General features: G+C 40.9%; 1 protein-coding gene across 2 annotated transcripts in view; it reads left to right on the top strand.

The window, feature by feature from the left end:
- Positions 1–20,340, top strand: part of PRKAR2A (protein kinase cAMP-dependent type II regulatory subunit alpha) — a 43,565-nt gene extending 23,225 nt beyond the window's left edge. The window contains exons 5-11 of one of the 2 annotated variants that reach the window (XM_024565769.3): positions 3,121–3,227; positions 6,267–6,420; positions 7,693–7,794; positions 8,412–8,486; positions 13,322–13,387; positions 15,703–15,844; positions 16,544–20,340. In XM_024565769.3, the coding sequence (XP_024421537.1) occupies positions 3,121–3,227; positions 6,267–6,420; positions 7,693–7,794; positions 8,412–8,486; positions 13,322–13,387; positions 15,703–15,844; positions 16,544–16,677 (780 nt within the window). In that variant the 3' untranslated portion in view covers positions 16,678–20,340. The remainder of the gene's footprint in view (positions 1–3,120; positions 3,228–6,266; positions 6,421–7,692; positions 7,795–8,411; positions 8,487–13,321; positions 13,388–15,702; positions 15,845–16,543) is intronic. The other variant, XM_045199783.2, reaches the window with a different exon arrangement.
- Positions 20,341–23,191: the final 2,851 nt, after the last annotated feature.

The following is a 23,191-nucleotide window of genomic DNA, read 5'->3' as shown; positions in this document are numbered from 1 at the left end:
CATAGCATTTAGTTGTTATTTATTCTTAGTCTACTCCAATCTGTGACAGTTTTCAGTTCTTTCTAAATCTTTTGTAATGTTGGCACTTTGAAGAGTACTTCTTAATTATCTCATAGAATGTACCTCAGTTTGAATTAGTCTGGTGTTTCCTCATGATTGGGAAACAGTTACACATTTTTGTCCAGAGTCCCACAGAAATTATATTGTGTCCTTCTCAGAGAATCATATTAAGGGGTCCGTGAAGTCAGTATGTCTCATTGCTGGTGATGATAGTTCTTTCCTTTTTATTGCTGAGTAGCATTCCATTGCATAAAAATGCCAGTTTGCTCATCCATTTTTCTGTTGATGGATGCCCGACCTATTTCTCATTTTTTAGCTGTTGCAAATAACGCTATTTTGTACAAGTCTTTCTGTGAACTTTTTTCCCCATTTCTCTGAAGAGTTACCTGAGGACAAAATTGCTGAATCATAGGATAGGTATTTATTTGATTTTATAAAAATAGGTCTTTTTGAAAGCAGTTGTATCATTTTTCATTCCTTCCAACAATATGTGAGATTCCCAGTTGCTCCTTATCCTTACCAACATTTAATATTGTCTGTCTATTTAAATTTTAGCCATCCTGGTAAATGTATTTATCTCAATTTTTAAAAGTTTAAAAGTTCCTGTTTTTAAATTTTCAAATTTACAGGAAGTCAAAAGAATAGTACCATGAACAGCCATACACCTCTTACCTAGACTGACAGTTAACATTTTGTTCCATTTACTCTTTCTCTCACATGCATGTGTATACATGCTTAGTAAGAACATATAAACTGCTTTTTCCTGAAGATGTATTTTCCAAGAACAAAGATATTTTCCTACATTAATACAGTACTATTATTAAACTCAAGAAATTTAATATTGGTGTGATAATGTTACCTAACATACAGTCCATATTCAGATTTTCCCAGTGAAGTTCTCTATAGCTTTTTGGTTTTGATTTTCAAATGCTGAATCCCATGTTGCTTTTGGTTGTCACGGTGTCATTTCAGTCCCCTCTAACCTAGAATGCTCCCCTAGCACCTATTCTGTATCTCATGACACTGGTGTTTTTAAAGAGTCCAGGGCAGAAAAGTTACTCAGAACAAGAGGCTGCCAATGCACAGCCCCCAGGCCAGACACAGCCAGGTATAGATGTGTGTGTTTGGTCTGTATTGTACATGAAAATCTGAATTTGTTCCCATACAAATACGTTGCTTAATGACAGGGATACCTTCTGAGAAATGTATCATTAGGCTATTTTGTCGCCATGTGAACATCAGAGTACACTTTACACACCTACCACACACCTAAGACCCATGGTGTAGCCTATTGCTCCTAGTACAAGCCTATACAGCGTGTTACAGTACTGAATACTTTAAGCAATGGGAAGTTTTGTGTATCTAAACATATCTAAACAACAGGAGATTAAATCAAACACAAGAAAAATGATGCAACAGGAGATGCCATAAACATGAGATGTGTGAGGCTGCTGCTGGCTAACACAGCATACTGTGTTACAACAAGCCTTTCTTTTAATAAATGGAAAGAGTACACTCTAATGGTAAAAAGTGTAGTTAGTGCATACATAAGCGAGTTACATAGTTGTTTATCATCATCGAGTATTATGTGCTGTACAAAATTGTATGCGACCCTACTGACAGTTGGTTTGTTTATACCACCGGCCCCACGGACATCACCATACACATGTAATGTGCTGTGCCACGGTGTTAGGGTGGCGCAGCCTCACTAGGCAATCGGAACTCTTTAGCTCCATTGTAATCTTACTGGACCACCATCGTGTATGCAGACTGTCATTGACCAACACGTTGTTATGCAGCACGTGACTTTATTTAAACACGAGATGGTAGCACTGGGCTAACATTCCACATGAATGTGGACGGCATATGAGCAGTGAGCCAGCCTTTTTATATTTGTCAGCTTGTACAGTATTCAACATACACGGAACTATAGAATGAAAGTGGTGTTTTTTGGTGATACTCAGTTATTTTAGGTAGCATAGTCACACTGACAGAACACTAAATCACATGAAAGTATCCACCAATAAAATTACCTCCTGGCCAGGTCTTCAACCCACATTCCTCCAAAGAAGAAGTCTTTCTTTGAGTTGAAGCTGGAGTGTTTTTTTTTTAAGATTTTATTTATTTATTTTTAGATAGGGGAAGGGAGGGAGAAAGGGAGGGAAACATCAATGTGTGGTTGCTTCTCAAGTGCCCCCTACTGGGGACCTGGCCTACAACCCAGGCATGTGTCCCGACTGGAAATCCAACCAGCACTCAATCCACTGAGCCATACTAGCCAGGGCTGAAGCTGGTATTCTTTACTGAGCTCTAAAGGTCACTGATCTCACTGCCTGACAGAGGCCCTAGTCTGAGACCAATGTTTTGTTAGAATTGAATAGCATTGTTTTGTATTCATTATACTTACCAATACAGTTATCTTCTGGTTATGGCAGGTAATATTGCTAAGTAAACAATTGTATGTGTTTATATAGAAATGACTGAAGCAGGATTAGCTATCTGATAATAGATCTAATTTACTGAGTACCTGCTATGTAATACTTTCCTTAGTATTTATTAAGCCCCTTTGTGCACATGAAAAGAAGTGAAGAGGTGAAGTGATGTGCTTGGCTAGTCAGGGCAGTTGTGACTACTTACTCCAAAAGATAACCTCCAACACCATCCCAGCCCCTTAGATCTGATGATCCTGTTAAATTAATACCTACAAGGCAGCATCATATGGTTTTACATGTGAATAGTGGAGCATCAGGGCCAGTGGCAGGCAAGTGGGTGTGGTGAGAGAATGGGCACCATGATTTAGATATGTATGTTTGCTTAAATTATGGAACACTTTTTCAAAACAATGCTGCCTCAGAAAAACTCAGCATCTGAGCTGCGTACGTGGAGGTACAAAGCTGGATTGTTACAGGAAAGCTCTTGTTTCAGTATCCCTTAAGTTTCTGCTTGGATATGGGGAATAAAATGGTTTTGGGACTCCCACTATGTAGTCACAAACTACATAGTCATTTTTTTTTCCAGCAGCTGTGAAACCCATCTTCCCTCCTTGTGTTTACCCTGCAGGAACAGCTTTCTCAAGTCCTCGATGCCATGTTTGAAAGAGCAGTCAAAGTGGATGAGCATGTTATTGACCAAGGAGATGACGGAGACAACTTTTATGTCATAGAACGGTAAGAGATGGGGCTTTGCAGTTGTGCGGCCACACTTACTACAATTCATGTTTAGGACAAGTGCTTTGCCCTGTACTTTGTGCAGTCCCAAGAGGAGTTAGGCAGATGAACAAGCTTCCCAGGGCTTACCCATCTCCTTCCACAGCCTGCCCCTTTCTATTGCAGTCCTGAGTCCTCAGTACACCCCATACTCAGTACACTCCACTATCTACAGTAGAAAGTCTCCTTTATTGTTAGGCAATATGTGCTTTATAAACCTGTTGTCAGTGTTCAAGGGAATTGATTTCCTGAAGAAGAGCTGTGATTCAGTTATCATACGAATCTTTCAATCCCAGCCTCATTTTCTATGTGAAGACACTGCGTCAACCTTTGCCTCTGTTCCAGGTATAAGCCATGCTGGAAAATATGAAATGTGTGGGTTTGACCTGCTCGCCTTAGTGTGCCCTGACATCTGGAGCTGTTAGTGTCATCTGGGGGACTCGTTATGACCCCTGCTGAAAAGAGTACCCTCCCCAGAGTTTAAGATCAATACGATGTTGCCTTACCCAGTAACTTCCATATTTATTTTTAAACATTTGCTTTTGAAGTAATTTCAGAGATACAGAAATTTACACAGATAATACAAAAATTCTCATAAACCTAGTTCCCCAGGTTAGTGTTTTATCGCATTGCTTTATTGTTTGAGAGTAAGTTGCAAGTACAATGCCCTTTCACCACTGAATACTTCAGTGTGTGTTTCCTAAAAATAGGACATTCTTTTACATAAGCACAGAACAATTTTAAAAGTCAGAAATTAACATTTATACAGTACTGTCATCTCCTCTACAGACTTACTCAGACTTTTCCAGTTGTTTCCCTAATTCCCAAGATTCTTTTAGTCTCTGCCAAGTAGCTATGCCAGACTCATGTGGTTCCCTTTCTTGTCAGGCCTTTGCTTGTTCGGATCTCGCACAGAAAATGTTCTCACTCCTTGAATAACCTTTGGACTCTTGGTATCTCTGACAGTGTAACAGCTAGAAGAAATGTTTTATTTAAGGAGTAAAGATATTACAAATAATATCTTCTAAGTTACATTCTCACGTCCAGCAGCCACCTTTCCCCCTTGCTCTGCCGTGTGCTCTCCCACCAACTCAGGAACCCCAGTGGGCCCGCAGTTTGGGAAATCAGCATCCACCTGCACGTGTCCGTAGCTTAAAGGTGGAAATGCCTGTCTACAAAGGGAACGATTTGTTACATGTGTAAATGAGAGGGATTATCTTTCGTATGCTGTGACAGTAATTATTAACACATTGGAAAGACTGTCATTTAAGTAAAAAGATATGGTTCCTGACCTCAAAAAATTCATCTGTTGGAGAGACAGACTCTTAAATGGATAAGTAATCCAATAATTATTATTATTAATTATAAATGGATGTGGTGGGAACAACAATGATAAAAATATGTTCCATTATTTGGAAGAGGGCCTGAGTGAGAGAGGTTAGGAAAGACTCTGCTTTGTAGCTGACCTTTGACCTGAAATGGCTCATGTCATTCCCAAAATTAAGTAACTAGTGTTTCCTGGAGTATTGACTCTGAATTCCGTTTCCCAGTCATGGTCTCATTAGTTTTGCCTTGTCTACCAGGTCTAGTACAGGTCCGCTTCCCTGTTGAGTGGTGAGCTCTCTCAAGAGCAGAGTTGGTGCCACATGATTGATACTTTAGTAATTGATTTTAATTACTGCTTCCTGTGTAACATATGATACTTATGATTTTATCAGACAAGTGGAGGCTTTTAATAGGAAATTTAGAGAATTAAAATAAAAACAGAAGCAAGCCCTGGCTGGTGCAGCTCAGTGACTTGAGCTGATTCCTGTGAACCGAAAGGCCATCAGTTTGGTTCCCAGTCAGGGCACATGCCAGGGTTTCAAGCCAGGTCCCCAGCTGGGGGTGTGCAAGAGGAAACTGATTGATGTTTGTCTCCTTTTCTCCCTCCCTTCCCTTCTCTAAAAATAAATAAATAAAATCTTTAAAAAAAACTGGAAAGATAGTGATCTGGCCATAGTTTCATTACCAGAGTATATCCATTTTTTTCCCCTATGTTTTACTGTTGCAGTCAAATCTATTACCCCAAATTTGGTTCAGATGCTTTGACTGATGATACCACACACACTAAGGGAATAAAAAGGTTTCTTACTTAAATAATGAGGCTTTTTAGGGAGAGCAAGTCAAGCTCCCAGTAAGTCCAAAAAAGATGGGAGGGGTGACTGGCTTGGAACTTCACGGTATTTAGAAGGTGGGACTTGGGTGAGGGTACTCTTATGTATGGGCTGGCACTTGTGTTATCTGAATATCCCATCAGCACCAACGGAGGGAGCAAGAGGCTTTCTAAGACAGAAGAGAAAGGTGAACTGACATGGTAGGGCTTGAAAGCTATTACAGTCAAACATCAAAAATGGAGTTGACTGTTTATTACATTTACATGTACGCTTTTTTACATTGTGTCACACATTGTTGTGTGGCCTGATTTCAAAATCCATTTTAATCCATGGGATGCAGCACTTTCTCTCCTCTTTTATATTGAGTGTATAATGTGGGCATATAGATTGGAAAGTAAGTAAAACTCTCTTTGTTTGCAGATGACATGACCCTCTAGAACAGGGGTGTCAAACTCATTTTCACTGGGGGCCACATCAGCCTCGAGGTTGCCTTCAAAGGGCCTAATTTAATTTCAACTCCTTAACTGTTAAGGAGTAGTTACATTTATACAGTCCTAAAATTATTTTGGCCCTTTGAAGGAAACTGGAAGGCTGATGTAGCCCCTGGTGAAAATGAGTTTGACACCCCTGCTTTAGAAAATCCTAACAGTGCTACAAAAAAGCTACTAGAACTAATAATTGGGTTTAGCAAGGTCACAGAATACAGAGTCTAAATGCATAAATCTGTTGGGAATGCCCTATAACAATGTTTTCTCTCATATACTTTTTATTTATATACCACCTGGCAGTTCTTAAATTTGTTGTTGGAATTAATAAATGAAATTGTTTTTTGTTATACTTTCAGGGGAACTTACGATATTTTAGTAACAAAAGATAATCAAACTCGCTCTGTTGGTCAGTATGACAACCATGGAAGTTTTGGAGAACTTGCTCTGATGTATAACACCCCGAGAGCTGCTACCATTATTGCCACTTCAGAAGGCTCCCTTTGGGGACTGGTGAGTTGGAGAAGTGGTTCCCCTTGCATGGATGGCACAGTATTAATTCCCTTTACTCCTGAGTCTCTTTCCTTAGGCCTTTGATTAACACGTATTTAAGAGACAGTTATGTGAAAGACATGGTGGAAGGCCCTGACTGGTGTGGCTCAGTGAGTTGGGTGTCGTCCCGCAAATGGAAAGGTCACTAGATCCCTTCCCAGTTGGGGCACTTGCCTGGGTTGTGGGACCAGGTGCCTGGTTGGGGGCGTGCGAGAGGCAACCAGTTGACGTTTATCTCGCACATCGGTGTTTCCCTCCCTCTCTTCTCTCTTCCCCTCTTTCTAATAATAAATAAATAAAATCCTTAAATAAATAAAATGATTTTTCAGTACCATTTACTCTAAATTACAGGATAACAACTGGGTCTTGTGATCCTGCAGTTGTGTCACCTCTTACTACATTTTCTGTTTTATGTTTTTATGAGACAAGTTGGGGGGCGGGTAACGCTCTATGTGAGAGCCTAGAAAAATAAGTCATTGAGCCCTGGCTGGTGTGACTCAGTGGACTGAGCATCAGACTGTGAAGCAGAGGGTCCCTTGTTCAATTCCCAGTCAGGGCACATGCCTGGGTTGCAGGCCAGGTGCCCAGTAGGGGGTGCAGTAGAGGCAACCACATACTGATATTTCTCTCCCTCTCCTTCTCCCTCCCTTCCCCTCTCTCTAAAAATAAACAAATAAAATCAAAAAAAAAATCTTATATGTTTTTAAAAAAAATTATCCTTGATCACTCCAACCTACTTTGAAATCTCTCTCCCTCCTTGGAATTCTTGTGGCACTTATTTTGTCTCTGTAGTTCATCTAGTACATTTCATATGCCGTCTTGAACTATATATAAATTTTTTATTCCTATATATTTTGTATTGTCTCCTCATTGAGATTTTAAAGTCCTTGAGGAGAAAAAAAACATCTGATTGTTTTATGTCCTTTTTCTGAGGGTACATCTTTTCACATTGAACAGTGATCGTAAGCTCACAAATGTTTAATTGGAAGTTTTTTATTTTATATTCTATTTATGGCCCATAGGTGGCATCCGTTGAGTACTACATAGCAAGCAACAATTTGTAGACTTCTGTCTGGCTCAGGCTGTAGTGTTTTTCTCCCAGTGATGACTTAGATTGAAATATCTGACTTAGTACCTTTCACAGTCTTCTAATACTTGCTATGGCCAGTCAATTAAACCATAGGTGTTCTCTTACATACACGTTTACTGTGATTTTCATGTTCTTTCTTGTAGGACCGTGTGACTTTTAGAAGAATCATAGTGAAAAACAATGCAAAAAAGCGGAAGATGTTTGAATCATTTATTGAATCTGTGCCCCTTCTTAAATCACTAGAGGTAAAATCTATTTAAATAAGACTCTGTTTATGTAGATTTAAGGAAAGCTATTAAGCCCTGGTAGGGTGGCTCAGTTCATTGGAGTGTTGTCCCGTACACCAAAAGGTTGTGTGTTTGATTCCTGATCAGGGCATATACACCTAGGTTTTGGGTTTGAGGCACGTACGGAAGGCAACCAATCAATGTTTCTTTCTCACATCAATATCTCTCTCTCCCCCCTCCTCTTCCTCTCTCTCTGAAATCAGTAAACATATCCTTGGGTGAGGATTAAAAAAAAAAAAAGAATAGAAAAGCTATTAAAACTATCCTATTGCCCTGGCCAGGTAGCTCATTTGGTTAGAGCATCATCCCAATAGTCCAAGGTTGCAGGTTCAATCTCCAGTCAGGACACATACAAGAAGCAACCAATGAATGTATAAATACGTGGAATAAGAAATCAATGTCTCTCTCTCTCTCTCCCCATAATCAATAAATTAAAAAAATTTTAATTAAAAACAATTCTATTATTAGGTTTTCGAATCAAACTATTCTAATCCATTTCTTTGTTATATAGATATTATTTGTGACTTTTAGTTGCGGTATTTTCCTTATCATTGTGAGTATGTCTATTGTTTCAGGTTTCAGAACGAATGAAGATTGTGGATGTCATAGGAGAGAAGATCTATAAGGATGGAGATCGCATAATCACTCAGGTGAGGGGTGGGGAGTCACCTCCTGAAGAACTAGTGCATCATTTGTCCTCTCACTTTGGGGAGCTCATGTTGCGAGATACTAGGGCACACTTCCTGCAGGGTTTTCTGATGCCCCTTGATGTTCATCTCACTGACATGCAGATCTGTTGCCTTCATTCACCTTTCTGTGGCTTCTGGTGTTTGTTCTTTTGGATGTCATTTTCTTTTGACCCTGAGCAAGCTTCATTCATGGCTGTTAAAACCTGGGGAAGGTCGAATAGTTGTGCCCTTTACCTTCTCTCTGTGTTTGGCACAGAGGTAGATTCTTAGCTAATCAATCTAACACAAACCAGAATCTTCAGTCTCCAAAGCAACTCTATCCTGAAAGCCCCAGGCCTTCAGGAGGTATGTCAAGAGGTATGAGAAACCACAGTGTTTTCTGGTGTGTCTGTGCTCTTGAAGACAGGAGTGCGGGCTAGTGGTACGAAATGGATACAAATTAATATACTTATTATAGACTCCTTTTGACAATGTCTCTAGACCAAGGGTGTCCCTAGACCAAGGGTTCTCAAGCAATTCCAAATGGTTTTGAGAGGAAGAGTGACATGAGTATTCTATTTTCAAAGCATAGTTCTGGCATCAATGAAAAATGAATTGGTGCCCTGACCAGTGTAGCTTAGTGGGTTGGGCATCGTCCCACAAAGCAAAAGGTGGTCAGTTGGATTCCTAGTCAGGGCATGTGCCTGGGTTGCAGGTTTGGTCCCTCATTGGGGCACGTATGACAGGCATCCGATTGATGTTTCTCTCCCTCTCTTTCTCTCTCCCTTCCCCTCTCTCTAAAAATAAGTTTAAAAAAAATTTTTTTTAATGAATTGGCTTCAGCTTCATTGCTTAATCAAAGAAATGCAAATTAAAAACCACATTTAGGAACCATTTTCATACATATTACTTTGTCAAAAAGGTGGAATCTGACCTTTTTTTTTAATCTGACAATTTTAAGTGATGTAGCAAGAACTTTTATTCACTGTTAATAGGAGAATAACTTAGTTGAACCCCTTTGGAGAGAAGTTTAATCTTAGCCTATAAAGTTCGATTTATTCTTAATCTAGAAGTTTCTTTCCTTGATATTTTCAGAGAAATGCTCTCACACCTCAGAAGCGACCCAACCCTCACGAGTTCCTTCTCAGCCACAGCCCTCCTGCCGCCCTACCCTGACCTTCATGGCAGTCACATGCTTGCTTCTCTTTGTAGTTCTTACCGCTTGTGTGTATACCTTAGATAATATGGCCAAGTTTTACTTTTTTTTTTAATTTCTTTCATCGGAATTAGAAAGTATGTATTTTATTTGCATCTTGCTTTTTTTGCTCAATGTTCATTCACATTGTATGCAGCTGTGGTTTATTGGGGTGGGGGGTATTGCTATATAGTATTCCAGTATATGAATATGAACTATTTGCCTTTCCACTGCTGATGGACATTTAGGATATTTCTAGTTTTTAGCTATTACAAACAATACGTAAGTGATTACATTGATTTGGTTTTCAAATGTCAAAGCTACCTTTTGTTGCTGACATAAGATAAACCAACTTGGCCATCATATAGTATCCTTTTTATATGTTGATAAATCCAGTTTGCTAATATTTTGTTTTAAGATTTTATATCTACCCCTGGCTGATGTGGCTCAGTGGATTGAGTGCCAGCCTGCCAACCAAAGGGTCACCAGTTCAATTCCCGATCTAGGGCACATGCCTGGGTTGTGGGCCAGTTCCCCGGTGAGGGCCACATGAGAGGCAACCACACATTTATGTTTCTCTCTTCTCTTTCTCCCTTCCTCTCTCTAATAAATAAATAAATAAAATCTTTATAAAAAAATTTTATATCTATGTTCCCGAGGCTTATATATACTTTTCCATTTTATAGTAGCTTTGTCAGATTTCGATACCAAGATAATGTTAACTCATGATGTAAATTGGAATTCAGTTCTCTTTCTATTATCTGAAGAGTTTGTGTAAGATTAGAGTTTCTTGCCCTGGCTGGTGTGGCTCAGTGGTTGAGTGCTGGCCTGTGAATGAAAGGGTCATTGGTTTGGTTGCCAGTCAGGGCACAAACCTGGGTTGCAGGCCAGGTCCCCAGCAGGGGGCGTGTGAGAGGCAACCACGCATTGATGTTTCTCTCCCTCTCTTTGTCTCCCTTCCCCTCTCTAAAAAATAAAATTAGAGTTTCTTGGATATTCTATGGAACCAGTGTTTTCTTTGTGGGAAGATTTTGACTACAGATTATTTTAATTGTTAAACGACTTAGATTTTTTATTTCATTTTTTTCACTGATTTTATCAGGGTGATATTGGTTAATAAAATTATATAGCTTTCAGATATACAGTTCTACAATATATTTCATCTTTGGTGTATTTTGGTCAGATCTTTTTTAGGGGTTTATTCATCTCTTCTAAAATTCAGTGTTACTGCCTAAAGTTGGTCATAGTGTTCCTATTAATGTCTTTTAAATATCTGCAGCATCTAGAATGATGTTCCTACTTTCTTTTTTAAGATTTTATTTATTTATTTTTAGAGAGAGGAGAAGGGAGGGAGGAAGAGAGGGAGAGAAACACTGATGTGTGAGAGAAACACAGATTGGTTGCCTCTCACATGCCCACAGCCAGGGACGTGGCCTGCAACCCAGGCATGTGTCCTGACTGGGAATCAAACCGGCGACCTTGTGGTTCTCAGGCTGGTGCTCAATCCATTGAGCCGCACCAGCCAGGGCTCTTTTTTAAAAAACTTTGTTCCTTTATTTTTAGAGAGAGGGAAAGCAAGTGAGAAAGAGAAACATTGATGTGTGAGGCTAACTTTGATTGGTCACCCCTCGCACACTGAACCCACAACCCAGGCACATGCCCTGACTGGGAACTGAACTGCCAGCCTTTTGCTTTGCAGGACTATGCCCAACCCACTGAGCAACACTAGTCAGGGTGATTCTTTGAGGTTTTTTGAAGAACCAACTTCTTCCTTTTAATTGTTGTTTGTTTTATGTTTTATTACTTTCTGTCTTTACTTCCTTTCTTCTTTTTTGTAATTTTTTTTCCTATTCTCTTGAGTTAGATGCTTATCTCTTTAGTTTTCAGCCTTTATTCTTTTACATTATGGGCATTTAAAACTAGAAATTTCCCTACCTCTCTGAAGATCAGTGATGATCCTCAGCACTTAGAGATTTCTACCATAAGTTCCCCTGGACATTTGTGCTCTGACTTGTTACTCTTTAGCACCAACATGCCACAGGCTCCTTTCTGCAGCCCAGTTGTTCTTTACACATGCATTATGCCTGAGGATGGGCACCTTGCATAATACAGATGTCCAGCTGGGGCCCAGATGCAGCAGAGAGAACGGAAGCCACTGCCTATGGCAGGGGATGGTGGGATCCTAGCGTGCCCCTCAGCCTGTTTCTGGATGCTCTCCACACCACACATGCTGTCCGGGCAGCCCCTGGCCAGCAGCTGTCCCTTCAGGGTTTTTTTTTATTACATCCTTTTAAGTTTATCAACACAAATTTTTATGTTTGTGTTGATTTTTTAGTTTCTTTCATGGCTCGCCGTCCTTCATTAACTCCTATCATGCAGTTATTTGTGTAATGCTCGAACTTCATGGTGATTTGGCTCTTCTGAGTGTAGGGTAGCTACCCAACATAGCAGCACCGAAACCCACAAACACCCCTTTGTAAAGCTGTGGTTCTCACTCACGTGGAATAGTAATTATTATGTGGTGACCCGGCACTAGATAACAGGAACATCAACCTCAGCTGTGTATGGTGCCCGCTTGGAGTACTGTATGGTAGTCGAAGGATATGAAGCCTATGAATGCTCAGAAGTATAGATTCTCACTGAAGATGTAAGACCCAGAAGGAATGAGAGCATATGATTAATATTGAATTATCCAGTGTGGATGGTCACTGCTTCAGAGCTTAAGAGTGAGGGCTCAGAGTCTGAAGTACCTGTGCCTGAAAGCTGCTTCTCCCCTGCTTGCCTAACTCTCACCTCCTTCCAGCCTCTGCTTAAATCTCACCTTCTCAATGAGGCTCTCTGTCGGATACTGTAGCCATCTCCTCCCCTAGCCTTCCACATCTCACATTCTCTGCTCACTTTTTCCTGTAGCACTTACTGCCTTCCAATACAGAAATAACTTACTGATTATTATGTTGATTGTTTACAGTTTGTTCATGCCATCAGACTGTAGATTTCACAAGGGTAAGGGTATTTGTTTTGCCCACTGCATGTATCAGTGCCTAGAATAGAACAGTGCCTGGCAGGGAGTAAGTACTTAATTATTTGTTGAATTACCTGAATGACTAGTTCAGCTAAGTGGGGTAAAATCAAAACAAGAAAAAGAAAAGCCTGCGGCTCATGAGGATGACATCAACCCACATCAAAGCCCTTTCTCACCAGGCAGGGCTTTCACACTGTCCTCCAGAGGGCTGCATTTGATGGTCACGATGATCCCTGGGCCCCACGACCCAGGGGTAGCCAGGAGCCACCATGATAGTGTCTGTGACAGCCGTGGCTACTGACCCCTTGTCATAGGTTTCAGTAGTGTTCCAACATGAGCAGTAAGAAGAGCAGTGCCCTGGGCATATCCATGGAAGAAAATGTGAATATTCCGTGTTAAGAAATGAGAGATATGTGTCAGTTATATGGGACTGACATCCCCTGTGATCAGGATCTTCTCGTTTTGTTCTGAATTTGTTAGCCATTGATTGACTTGTAGAGTTGGAAAATAAATACAAATCAGAGCTCAGGCAATGACAAAATGATCTACTTCTGTGTCTGTCTTCAATACACATGTACCTGACCTCCTTTCCCTTTTCAGGGTGAAAAAGCTGATAGCTTTTACATTATAGAGTCCGGTGAAGTGAGGATCTTGATTAGAAGCAAGGTGAGTTTGTGTGTGATTATGCAAGTTATTCCAGGGAAGATCCAGATGCCAGATGTATGCACAGAAAGTAACTCTTTATTTTAAATAATGGGACGTGTGTTTAGTATACCAAAACCACCATTGTTAGGTGAGGCAAAGACCCATGTTTAAGCCTATCCACTGATAGGGACTTACTGTAGTATATTTATGTTTGTCCCTATTGCCTTTGCCTATTGTGTAATTAATGATGTGAGAAATATTGGCCTATAAATCAATAAAAAGATAAATATCCTAATAGAAAAATAGGGGAATTATGTCATTAAAAATACACGTAGGTGTTGAATATGAAAATAGCTTCCTGCCCTGGCTGCCATAGCTCAGTGGATTGAGCACAGGCTGCAAACCAAAGGGTCACTGGTTTGATTCCCAGTCAAGGCACATGCCTGGGTTGCAGGCCAGGTCCCCAGTGGGGGCCACATAGAGACAACCATACATTGATATTTCTCTCTCTCTCTTTCTCCCTCCCTTCCCCTCTCTCAAAAAATATAAATAAAATCTTAAAAAAAAAAAAAGAAAATAGTTTCCTTTTTGGAGCACTGGGAGGGGAGGTCTCTAGGACAGTTATCATTGTGGCTAATTATTGTGGCCATTTGATGGATTGGGAGATCTAGAAAACTGATGACTGTAGGAGGGAGGAGTGATTCTTCCCATAAATATAGCATAACCAGAATTCTCTGTTTCAGTTTTTTTAAGAATATAGAATTTGTAAAAATACTTATATCTAAAACTAAATTAATTTAGTATGAAACCCTCTATAAAATATCTTTGTTAAAAGTTAAGAATAGGGAAAGAAAGAAAAATATGATTACTGCTTATAAGATGGCTTGGTTTCTAATTAAAAATAGATCTGTTTCATATGAAACAATAGTTTGAAACTTCTGTGTTCTTCGCTTACAGTCTTTGGACTACTGATACGTGTTTGTACATTTGTTAGGCATCCATTGCCACACAGCATAGTCTTGGGTGTGACAACAGCACTGTGACACTGGGGGAGTGGGCGAGTTTGTCCGAAATGCAGAGGCTTGGGCTCCGCCCCAGACCTACTGACCCAGAATTTGCATTGTTACAAAAGCCCCTGGGTTCTGGTGTTGGTGTGTCAGGGCGGTACGTGCTGTTCTAGAGAAGGGGCTAGGTAGGCAACAACATGTCTGTAGTCTCAGAGAATGCTACAGAAAGAGGAAAGCGCATTGGCTTGCTTGGGGCAGGTTGATTAAGAGCAAACGGGTCAGAGCAGAAGCGTGGACGGAGGAATAGTCAAGCCACATAAGCTAATATGGCACCTCTGTTTATTTTCCTAAATAAGTCTTCAATAAATTAATCTATCTGCACATAACATAAAGGGGCTCTTAGAGATTTCAGACTAATTTTTACTAATAAATTCTAAATAACTTTTTACTTAAACAAGTTACTGCTTAGTTTAGTAGAGGGATTTGGTTTAAAAGAAACTCTAAATATTAAATACAAAATAATACTTTATTCACCATTTTCAGTAATCTCATAAGCATGAGTTATAACCTACTTAATTTCTTATCTTAATAGAGAGTTAGACCACGAAATTTCAGGTATGGACACTTAATTCTCCTTTAAAAAAATGTGTGAGAGGGGACCACTAACTTAAGAAGTAGTGGTCACTACTTCAATACTAGTAGTAGTATTGTCTTAAGAAGACAATACCTAAAAAGAAAATTTGTCACTGTAAAGTTTTATCCGAGAAAGGCATGGTCTCAGATCAAAAAGTAGCAGCCCAGGATTTTTACTCTTTACCTAAGAAAAGCATTGACATTATTTAGAAAGAATTAACAAAAGATGTTGTTTATTTCCCCTGTGCCACAGAGGTCAGCATCTAACAAACTGAGAATATTCATATACAAGTATATGTATAAAATAAATGTATTATTATATGTCAATATATAATGTGTTAATAGTTGTTAGTTACATAACACTATGTTATATCAATGATTATATGTTATATATTGTGTAATATATGTCATATGTTAATTGTATATTATTATTTATAATATATATAAATCTTCAAAAGAAAATGTTCTGCACCTTACCTTTTGATATGTAGCTATTACCTGAAAGGTGTTAGGACTCAGATGAAGTGTCAGTGGAAGCCAACTCCTCTGATTAAACCATGTCACTGACATTAGCCTAAAGTGAATTTCTCAGTAATTGTGTTAAGTGTACTGAAAAGGGAATAGAAGTGTGTGTAACTGGACATGCCCAACTGTGATTCTGGAGTCAGCCTGGGTCATCTTCTCACCCTACGCTAGACTAAAGCAAACAAGGATGGTGGGAACCAGGAGGTCGAGATTGCCCGCTGCCATAAGGGGCAATACTTTGGAGAGCTTGCACTGGTGACCAACAAACCCAGAGCTGCTTCAGCTTATGCTGTGGGAGATGTCAAATGCTTAGGTAAGAAAAATTCTTGCCCTGGCTGGTGTGGCTCAGTGGATTGAGCACCGGCCTATGAACCAAAGGGTTGCTGGTTCGATTCCCAGTTGGGGCCCATGCCTGGGTTGCGGGCCAGGTCCCCAGTAAGGGGGCATGTGAGAGGCAACCACACATTGATGTTTCTCTCCCTCCCTTTCTCTTTCCCTTCCCCTCTCTCTAAAAAAATAGATAAAATCTTTAAAAAAAGAAAAGTTCTTTATGTCTGAATACTTTTTTTTCTAACATTCAATATTTTTTTCTCATCAGCAAGCCTTGGCTTATTTCACCAACTCTTACATCTAGGCTTGGGCAGTTTGTGTGACCAACCAGAAATGCGTGAATATTTTCTTTTCACAAACATTTCTGAGCATTGACTAGCCTGTGAACAAGATGGGCATACAGGCACCCGGGCATTGTCAAAAGAGAAGGCAAGTGTCCAGGGTTGTTTTGGGACAGAGAGAAATAGGTGCTGCCGGACTCTGAAATGTCTCAAACTTAGATGACACTGTCCTGCTGTGTTCACATAGAAACAGCCCTCCTTTTCCCCAGTGCCCAGTGTCCCAAACTCTAAGGTCCTGTAATGTGAATGTGTATATTTAAGAAAAAGTTTGCATGAGGAAAATGACTTTGAATTGTTGATATAGAATTCATTCTGTTTCTCATCTCTTTTTAACAATGCAGTTATGGATGTACAGGCCTTTGAGAGGCTTCTGGGGCCCTGCATGGACATCATGAAGAGGAACATCTCACACTACCAGGACCAGCTGGTGAAGATGTTTGGCTCCAGCATGGATCTAATGGACCCTGGGCATTAGGTGCGCCACACCTCGGAGTCTTCTCAGTGTGACACCACAACCTTCCAGTCAGCCACAGAACACACACAGAAAGCAGACACAACAGAACTGTTCCTTCCGTTGCCACCGCAGCTGCCATTGCTGTGGCCATGGGCATTTAGAAAACTTGAAAGTCAGCACTAAAGGATGGGCAGAGGTTCAACCTGCACCTCTACTTTGCTTCTGAAAGCCCATTATTAGACTACTTGTAATGGTTATTCCAACCCAGTTTCACATCTTTGGTTCAAAATGGCATGTCTCTCCAACAATTTAAGTGCCTGATACTAAGTCCAAAGTGTAAACATCTTCCTTTCCTCTCTTGCTGCTACTATTGCTTTTGGAAGTTACCACAGGTCTGCCCAAACCTATTGTATAACTGTAGACACCCTCCCCAAACCTTTCTCAAGGGAGGAAATGTTGTAGCCTTTGATCTCCTTATTTGTCCTTTGAGAAAGTCGACATTTGTTCACAACTGTAGCCTTTGGTTTTACATTGGAAAGTAGTGGCAATTATGATGAAGCTCTGTGGTCCTGTGTCATTGTACTGTCTGCTGAAAGCACACGTGACAGCTATCTCCAAATTCTCAGTGATGCTTAAGGGATGGCCCTGCTCAGGGCCTAGCAGGTCGCACCCCAGAGCACCCTGATCCCTCACTGGGACCCATGTTAGAGCAGAAAATTTGGGTTTGGTACATTGTTCAGGTAGCAGAGAGACGGAAGGTTTTCTGGGTTGAGGGTTTTTGTTTTCTGTTTTGTTTCAGCAGATTTTGTTTTGTTTAATCTCTGTGCAGTTTGCCTGAATGAATTGCTCTCCATTTATAAGGAGCCAGGGTTTGGGGGTGTCATCACTTTATCTGACCCAAATACTTTCCTGGTAATTCCTGCCATCCCATATGTCCAGTTGCCTCTACTGGCTGATGGCAGCTTGCTGGCAAGAGTTGTACTACAGAGAGCCTTTTTCTTCTACTCCAGAGTTACCACATAGCTGTGCTGTTGAACCATCAATTTTTAAACTCTTTAAAGAAGAAGCAGCTATTTTTTGAAACTGAAAAAATATTTCTGTAGGAATTCCCCTTGGACACATTCGTGTATATCAGTTTGTCAGCTGACTCAGGCATTTATTCTAATGATTAACTCTTTGTTGGTTTTCAAAAATTGGCATCATTTACAATTTTATAGGATTACTGCCAAGATCTTTCTAATTAAGATGTTAGGATATTTGGGGTTCCAATTGTTTATCTCAGAAGAAAATAATTTAGCTTCTGTTTTTAAACTTTTTTAACCTTTTAATTATATCAGATAGAATTTTGATTATTTTAATTAACTAGATATGTTTCAGAATGAAATTTTTTCTTCAGAATGACTTAAAATCAGATGTTACAAGTGATGTTAAGAGCAGTATGGAATTTGCATAAAGATAAATTTGAATGTTGTAGTTCGTTTTTTATTAAATCAAGAGGCCCTTTCCAATATGATTTTTTTTTAACTTGGGGATTAATAAATCCCTAAGATACCACATGCTGGGGCTTGAGCCATTCCTATGGTGGACGATGATGGGAGCCCACATAGTCGCCTTGAGTGGTCCACATAAGCCAGGCTCTCTGTTTTTGCCACAGACACTGTGGTCAAGAGATTTCCAGAGCAGTGACTCACTGCAGCCTTGGTCAGTCCTTTGTTGTTCCTGTGCTCCGTGGAGTAAAAGCAGGAGGACTCTTCAGACTGGCTGCCCTCGGTGGCCTGCACTGCAGCTCTCGGAATGATGAAAGGTTATAACCAATTGTCCAAAACAGGCAGCTGGCACTGGGAAAGTCCATGTGTTTTTTCCCATGATTATTCAAGATGATTATTTTCTGTGGTGTTGTTTTATTATCAAATAAGTTAAGAAAGCAGATCTTGCACGTTAGCTGACAACCACCACACCGTTTTCTTGCCAACATAACAGGTACTCACTGGGCTTCAGGAGTGACACAGAAGTCTAGCCCCAGACTGTGTGAGGACTCTATACAGTGAGCAGAGGTCCCCTTTGCACCTACGCCCCATCACGCCAGCATTAGTCAGAGCTGGCTGTGAACTCCATGCCAGAGTCACTCCTGCAGGCTGCCCTCTTGCACATCCCAGGTCAGTCTTCCTCTTCACAGAGTCCTCTCTGACACCCCCGACTCACTGATGGTTGGTGTTTTACAGAGTAGAATTCATCAGATTTAAGTTCTCCTGCTCTAATTACAGATTGATATAGGGATGATCGGTCTAGCCCCTCACTGCCTACAGGGCCCCTTGGGGCTCCAGCTTGAAGGAGGGAGACTTCAAAGGGACCAGTGTGAGTGAAATAGGACATAGCTGTTTCCAAGGTGCCAGGAGTCTGACAGTGTTCCAAGTCTGTGTGCAGCGTGGGAATCAAAGGTAGTGGGCAAGTCTGACTCAGGGCTCTGGTGTCCATGTTGTGCCAGGCAAGCCCTGCACTGGTGGTTGCGCCTCACAGGGCGGAGCTTGTGTTGGAAAGTGACCCCTTCGGTCATTGATTTGGGTGGGGAGAATGTTCTGAGAGCTGTGAGGTCCAAGTTGCAGTATTACCCTTCCTTCTGACCCCAGTGTATCACATCCACTGTCTTTTGGTTGTATTCTCTGAAAGAAGGATTCTTATGTTCTGACCTCTTAGTCAATAGTTCTTATATATAATTGCTATAGATTCTCAGAAATCCAGGGTGGAGGTTTTCTTCGAGCAGTTTAATGAGTGAATTCGGCAGCAAAGTGGCCAAGAAATGGTTCTCCAGCCAGGAGAGTTCACGTTCATCCTCTCACTGCGCAGATTCTCTGCCCACAATGGCCTTTGGTGGTCAGTGAGTAGTGCCGCTGGCACCCAGCAGCACCCTGGGCACGCAGCATTTCCATGCGGTGTCAAGTGTACAAGCCACCTTCTCACGCTTAGAAAAATTGAGAGGGCATTTTTGCACAGAGAAGAAGAAAAGAGACCCATGAATGTCATCTTTTATCTTGTTTTCAGTTGGCTGATGTTGGAATTTTTGTTCTTGACATGCACTTGTAAACCAATCTTGCCAAGATACAAGTTGTTTCGGTTTTTCACTGTAATTACCTCTTGTCCCTCCTGTCTTGACTGCTGACGTTCCTCGGTGATTCTAATGTCTATTTTATGGGAAGCAGCCTTCCCGAGGGTTTCCTTTTACACACTGCAGGGCTATCTTTATACTTAAAAAAAAATTTTTTTTTAAAGAATATTGTCACTAACCTCATGGGGGATTTGCAGAAAACCATTTAACCCACCTTGAGCAAAAGATAGATTCCTCATTGTTTTCTTCAGCTCGTTGTAATAAAAAATCTAATTCAGCATTATTGTGCTACCTCAAAGGTAAAAATGTCTTTTAAGGTCTTGTTTTGGTCCTGAGTTCTATACAGAGTGTTCAAAATGTCTTTCAATTGGAGTTATTTTTAAGTCACTGGGAAGAATCTTATTTTAACCTGTTTTACACTTGTGTTTTAATCTCAGAAGAATAAGTGATTAATCCTTGCTCTGTAGTATTGAACGTACAATGACATCATTGTTTGCCATAAACAAGGTTGGGTTTTTTAAAAGGAAACTCTAGGGCTTGGCTTTGCTTTTGATTAATAAAGGCTGACAAATCATGTCTGACTTTGAGGTGTAGCCTTGTGTTGTGATTGCCCTCTCGCCGTGGGGCTCCAGGCCTTTATATTGCTCTCTTGGCAGACACATGGTTGGAGCTGAGGTATGAGTTCTTAGAAATCAGAGAGGAGGCCTGGGCATGTGTATTAGTTAGGGTTCTCCAAAGGAACAGAACCAATGGGCGGGGGGCACTATTTGTAAAGAAATTTATCAAAGAATTGGCTTCAGAGTGAGTTGGCAATCTGTAGACCCAGGAGAGCTGATGGTTTAATTCCAGTCCAGGTCTGAAGGCCTAAGACCCTGAAGAGCCAATAGTGTAGTTCCTGTCCAAAGGCTAGCAGGCTCAGGGTCTGGGAGGAGCCGATGTCCCAATTCAAAGGCAGTCAGACACGACAATTCCCTCTTACCTGAGGGAGAGTCAGTTTCTGTTCCATTCAGGCCTGCAGCTGATGGGATGGCATTAGGAGGGCAATCTGCTGTACTCAGTCTATTGGTTTAAATGTTAATACCACCCTTACGGAAGCTCCCAAAGTAATGCTTGACCAAGTATCTAGGCACCCCATGGCCTAGTCAAGTTGACACATGCAATTAACCACAGCTTTGAGTTGTTGGGGGATGGTGTGGAAGGGCATCCAATATATCCCTTGCCAGCAAAGATACACTTACCAGTGAAGCCCAACAGAAATCATCTGCTGTCTGACAATATTACTCGTCATTTCCTTCTCTGTAACATGGCTACCAGAAATAGCAATGACTCTGATAGCCCACTGTACCTACAGTTTCAAGAGACCACAGGGAGGTCATTCTACAATAAAACCAAGTTCCAGTTTGATCTTGCCTTCACCTGGCAATTACAAACAGTCAAGTAATGAGTGAACATACAAAATACGCACATGGGGCCCAAGAAACGTAATTGAACCCTCAGTCCCAAACCAGCCTTGTTTCAAGACTTTAGAAATGAAATATGGCCCTGGCTGGTGTAGCTCAGTGGATTGAGCTCCGGCCTGTGAACCAAAGGGTCGCTGGTTCGATTCTTAGTCAGGGCACATGCCTGGGTTGCAGGCCAGGTCCCCAGTGAGGGGTGCTCAAGATGTAGCCACACATTGATATTTCTCTCCTCCTCTTTCTCCCTCCGTTCTCTTCTCTAAAAATAAATAATCTTTAAAAAAATTAAATATGGTACACCTTTGTGGTTTGGGTGGTATTGCTATAAATAGTTAAGAAATGCCAGGACAGCATCAATATCGTATTGTCCACAGTCTCAGCCCTGAAGAGTGAATGTCATGTGAGAACTTTGCTTTCTGTGTACGTTGTAACAGGAAGCTAGATATTTGTCATATCAAAGTTGCCTGAATATATCCTCTATATCCTTAGCAGTCTTAGTACATCAATTTTATAAGAACAGAATTAAAAAGTATTACTTATAATATGGTTAAAGAAACGGGGGTAATTTCACAAGGCATCATGTTAAGTATAAATTTTGCTTCCTTTACCCATCCTCCCCATCATAGATGATGGCCAGCAATACATACTGTTACCTGATTTTGAGATATGCAGATAACCAGGGGGGTCCAACCATTTGGCATCTCTGGGTCACACTGGAAAAGGAGTTGTTGTCTTGGGTCACACATTAAATACACAAACATTAACAAAAATAAAACAATCTCATAATATTTGAAGTAAATTTATAATTTTGTGTTGGGCCGCATGCGAGTCGCAAGTTGGACACCCCTGATTGTAGACTGTTAACCAGGAACATATCGAATAATCAGTTGTGAATTCAGATAAGTATTATCCAAGTTTTGAATTAGAATGTCAGAAATTGGATCTGACTCAGCTCATTTGTTTAGTGAACAAATCTTGATGACCTGCTGGGGATTTCCTGACACTGTTTAAACCCCAGGCGTTAGCAGGACTAGCGGTACTGAGGTCCACTGGGCCCGTCCCGGACCTTGCCTCCAGTACTGAAGGCCGCAGCCCCAGGCTGCAACTTTAAGGATGGTCACTCTCGCAATGCCTGCTGTTGCCCTTGGCCATGCTGCTCTTCTCTATGTGGGCTGCCTTTGCCTCTTGGTAAAGTGAGTGGCTTTTTTTGTTGTTATTATAAATAAAGGTTTATTGAAACACAGCCACACACTCAATTATTTAAACAAGGGGGGACCCCTGCAGAAAATGGAATTATCTTCTGGAGGGCGGGCTCCTTGTAGTACAGCCTTCCCCAGCTAGATGAGTGTTCTAGCACCCCGTCTGGATCAGTGTACCAGCTGGCGTTGCTCTGAGAGGCTGCGTTCAGCTTCAGTGGATTTTTTTTTTTGAAGACTCTTTCAATGCATTTGCCCATTTTATGATGGGTGATTTACTAGCGCACCTGCCCACACCGTGCGGAGTGTTCAGTTTTTCACCAAAAACAGCACAACCTCTGTGCCCCACCCTCTCTATTCACCCAATCTCAGAAAACAGCAGAAGCACTAAAAGGCATCAAAATTGATGAGTTCACAAACTCCTGAGCAGTGGAAAAAAGTCTCCATAGGTGTATTGTATCAAATGGAGAGTACTTTGGCAGTGACTGAGGTTTAAACATAAGAATAAATACACACTTTTTTATACATAAATTCCTGGGTGTTTTGGGGTCCCCCTTCGTATATAGTTTGTGATAGAGGCTGCGTGGCCTGTGAAGCCTTTGTTGATGTCTGCCCTAAGGAGACTCAAAGTCCCCATCATGAGGATTAAGTGCAACCAGCTTGAAAAAGCAGTATTTGCCTTTGTGATTGATAGGAGCACTTTACTGACAGTCATGAGTTACTCTGGCCTTGATAACAGCCCCCTTTTTAAAAGATTTTATTTATTTTTAGAGAGGGGG

The sequence above is a fragment of the Desmodus rotundus genome, chromosome 8 (genome assembly GCF_022682495.2).
Source record: "Desmodus rotundus isolate HL8 chromosome 8, HLdesRot8A.1, whole genome shotgun sequence".
NCBI classification, from domain to species: Eukaryota; Metazoa; Chordata; class Mammalia; order Chiroptera; family Phyllostomidae; genus Desmodus; species Desmodus rotundus.
Note: the sequence above shows the minus strand (reverse complement) of the source record. Positions and strands in the feature narration are given on the sequence as shown.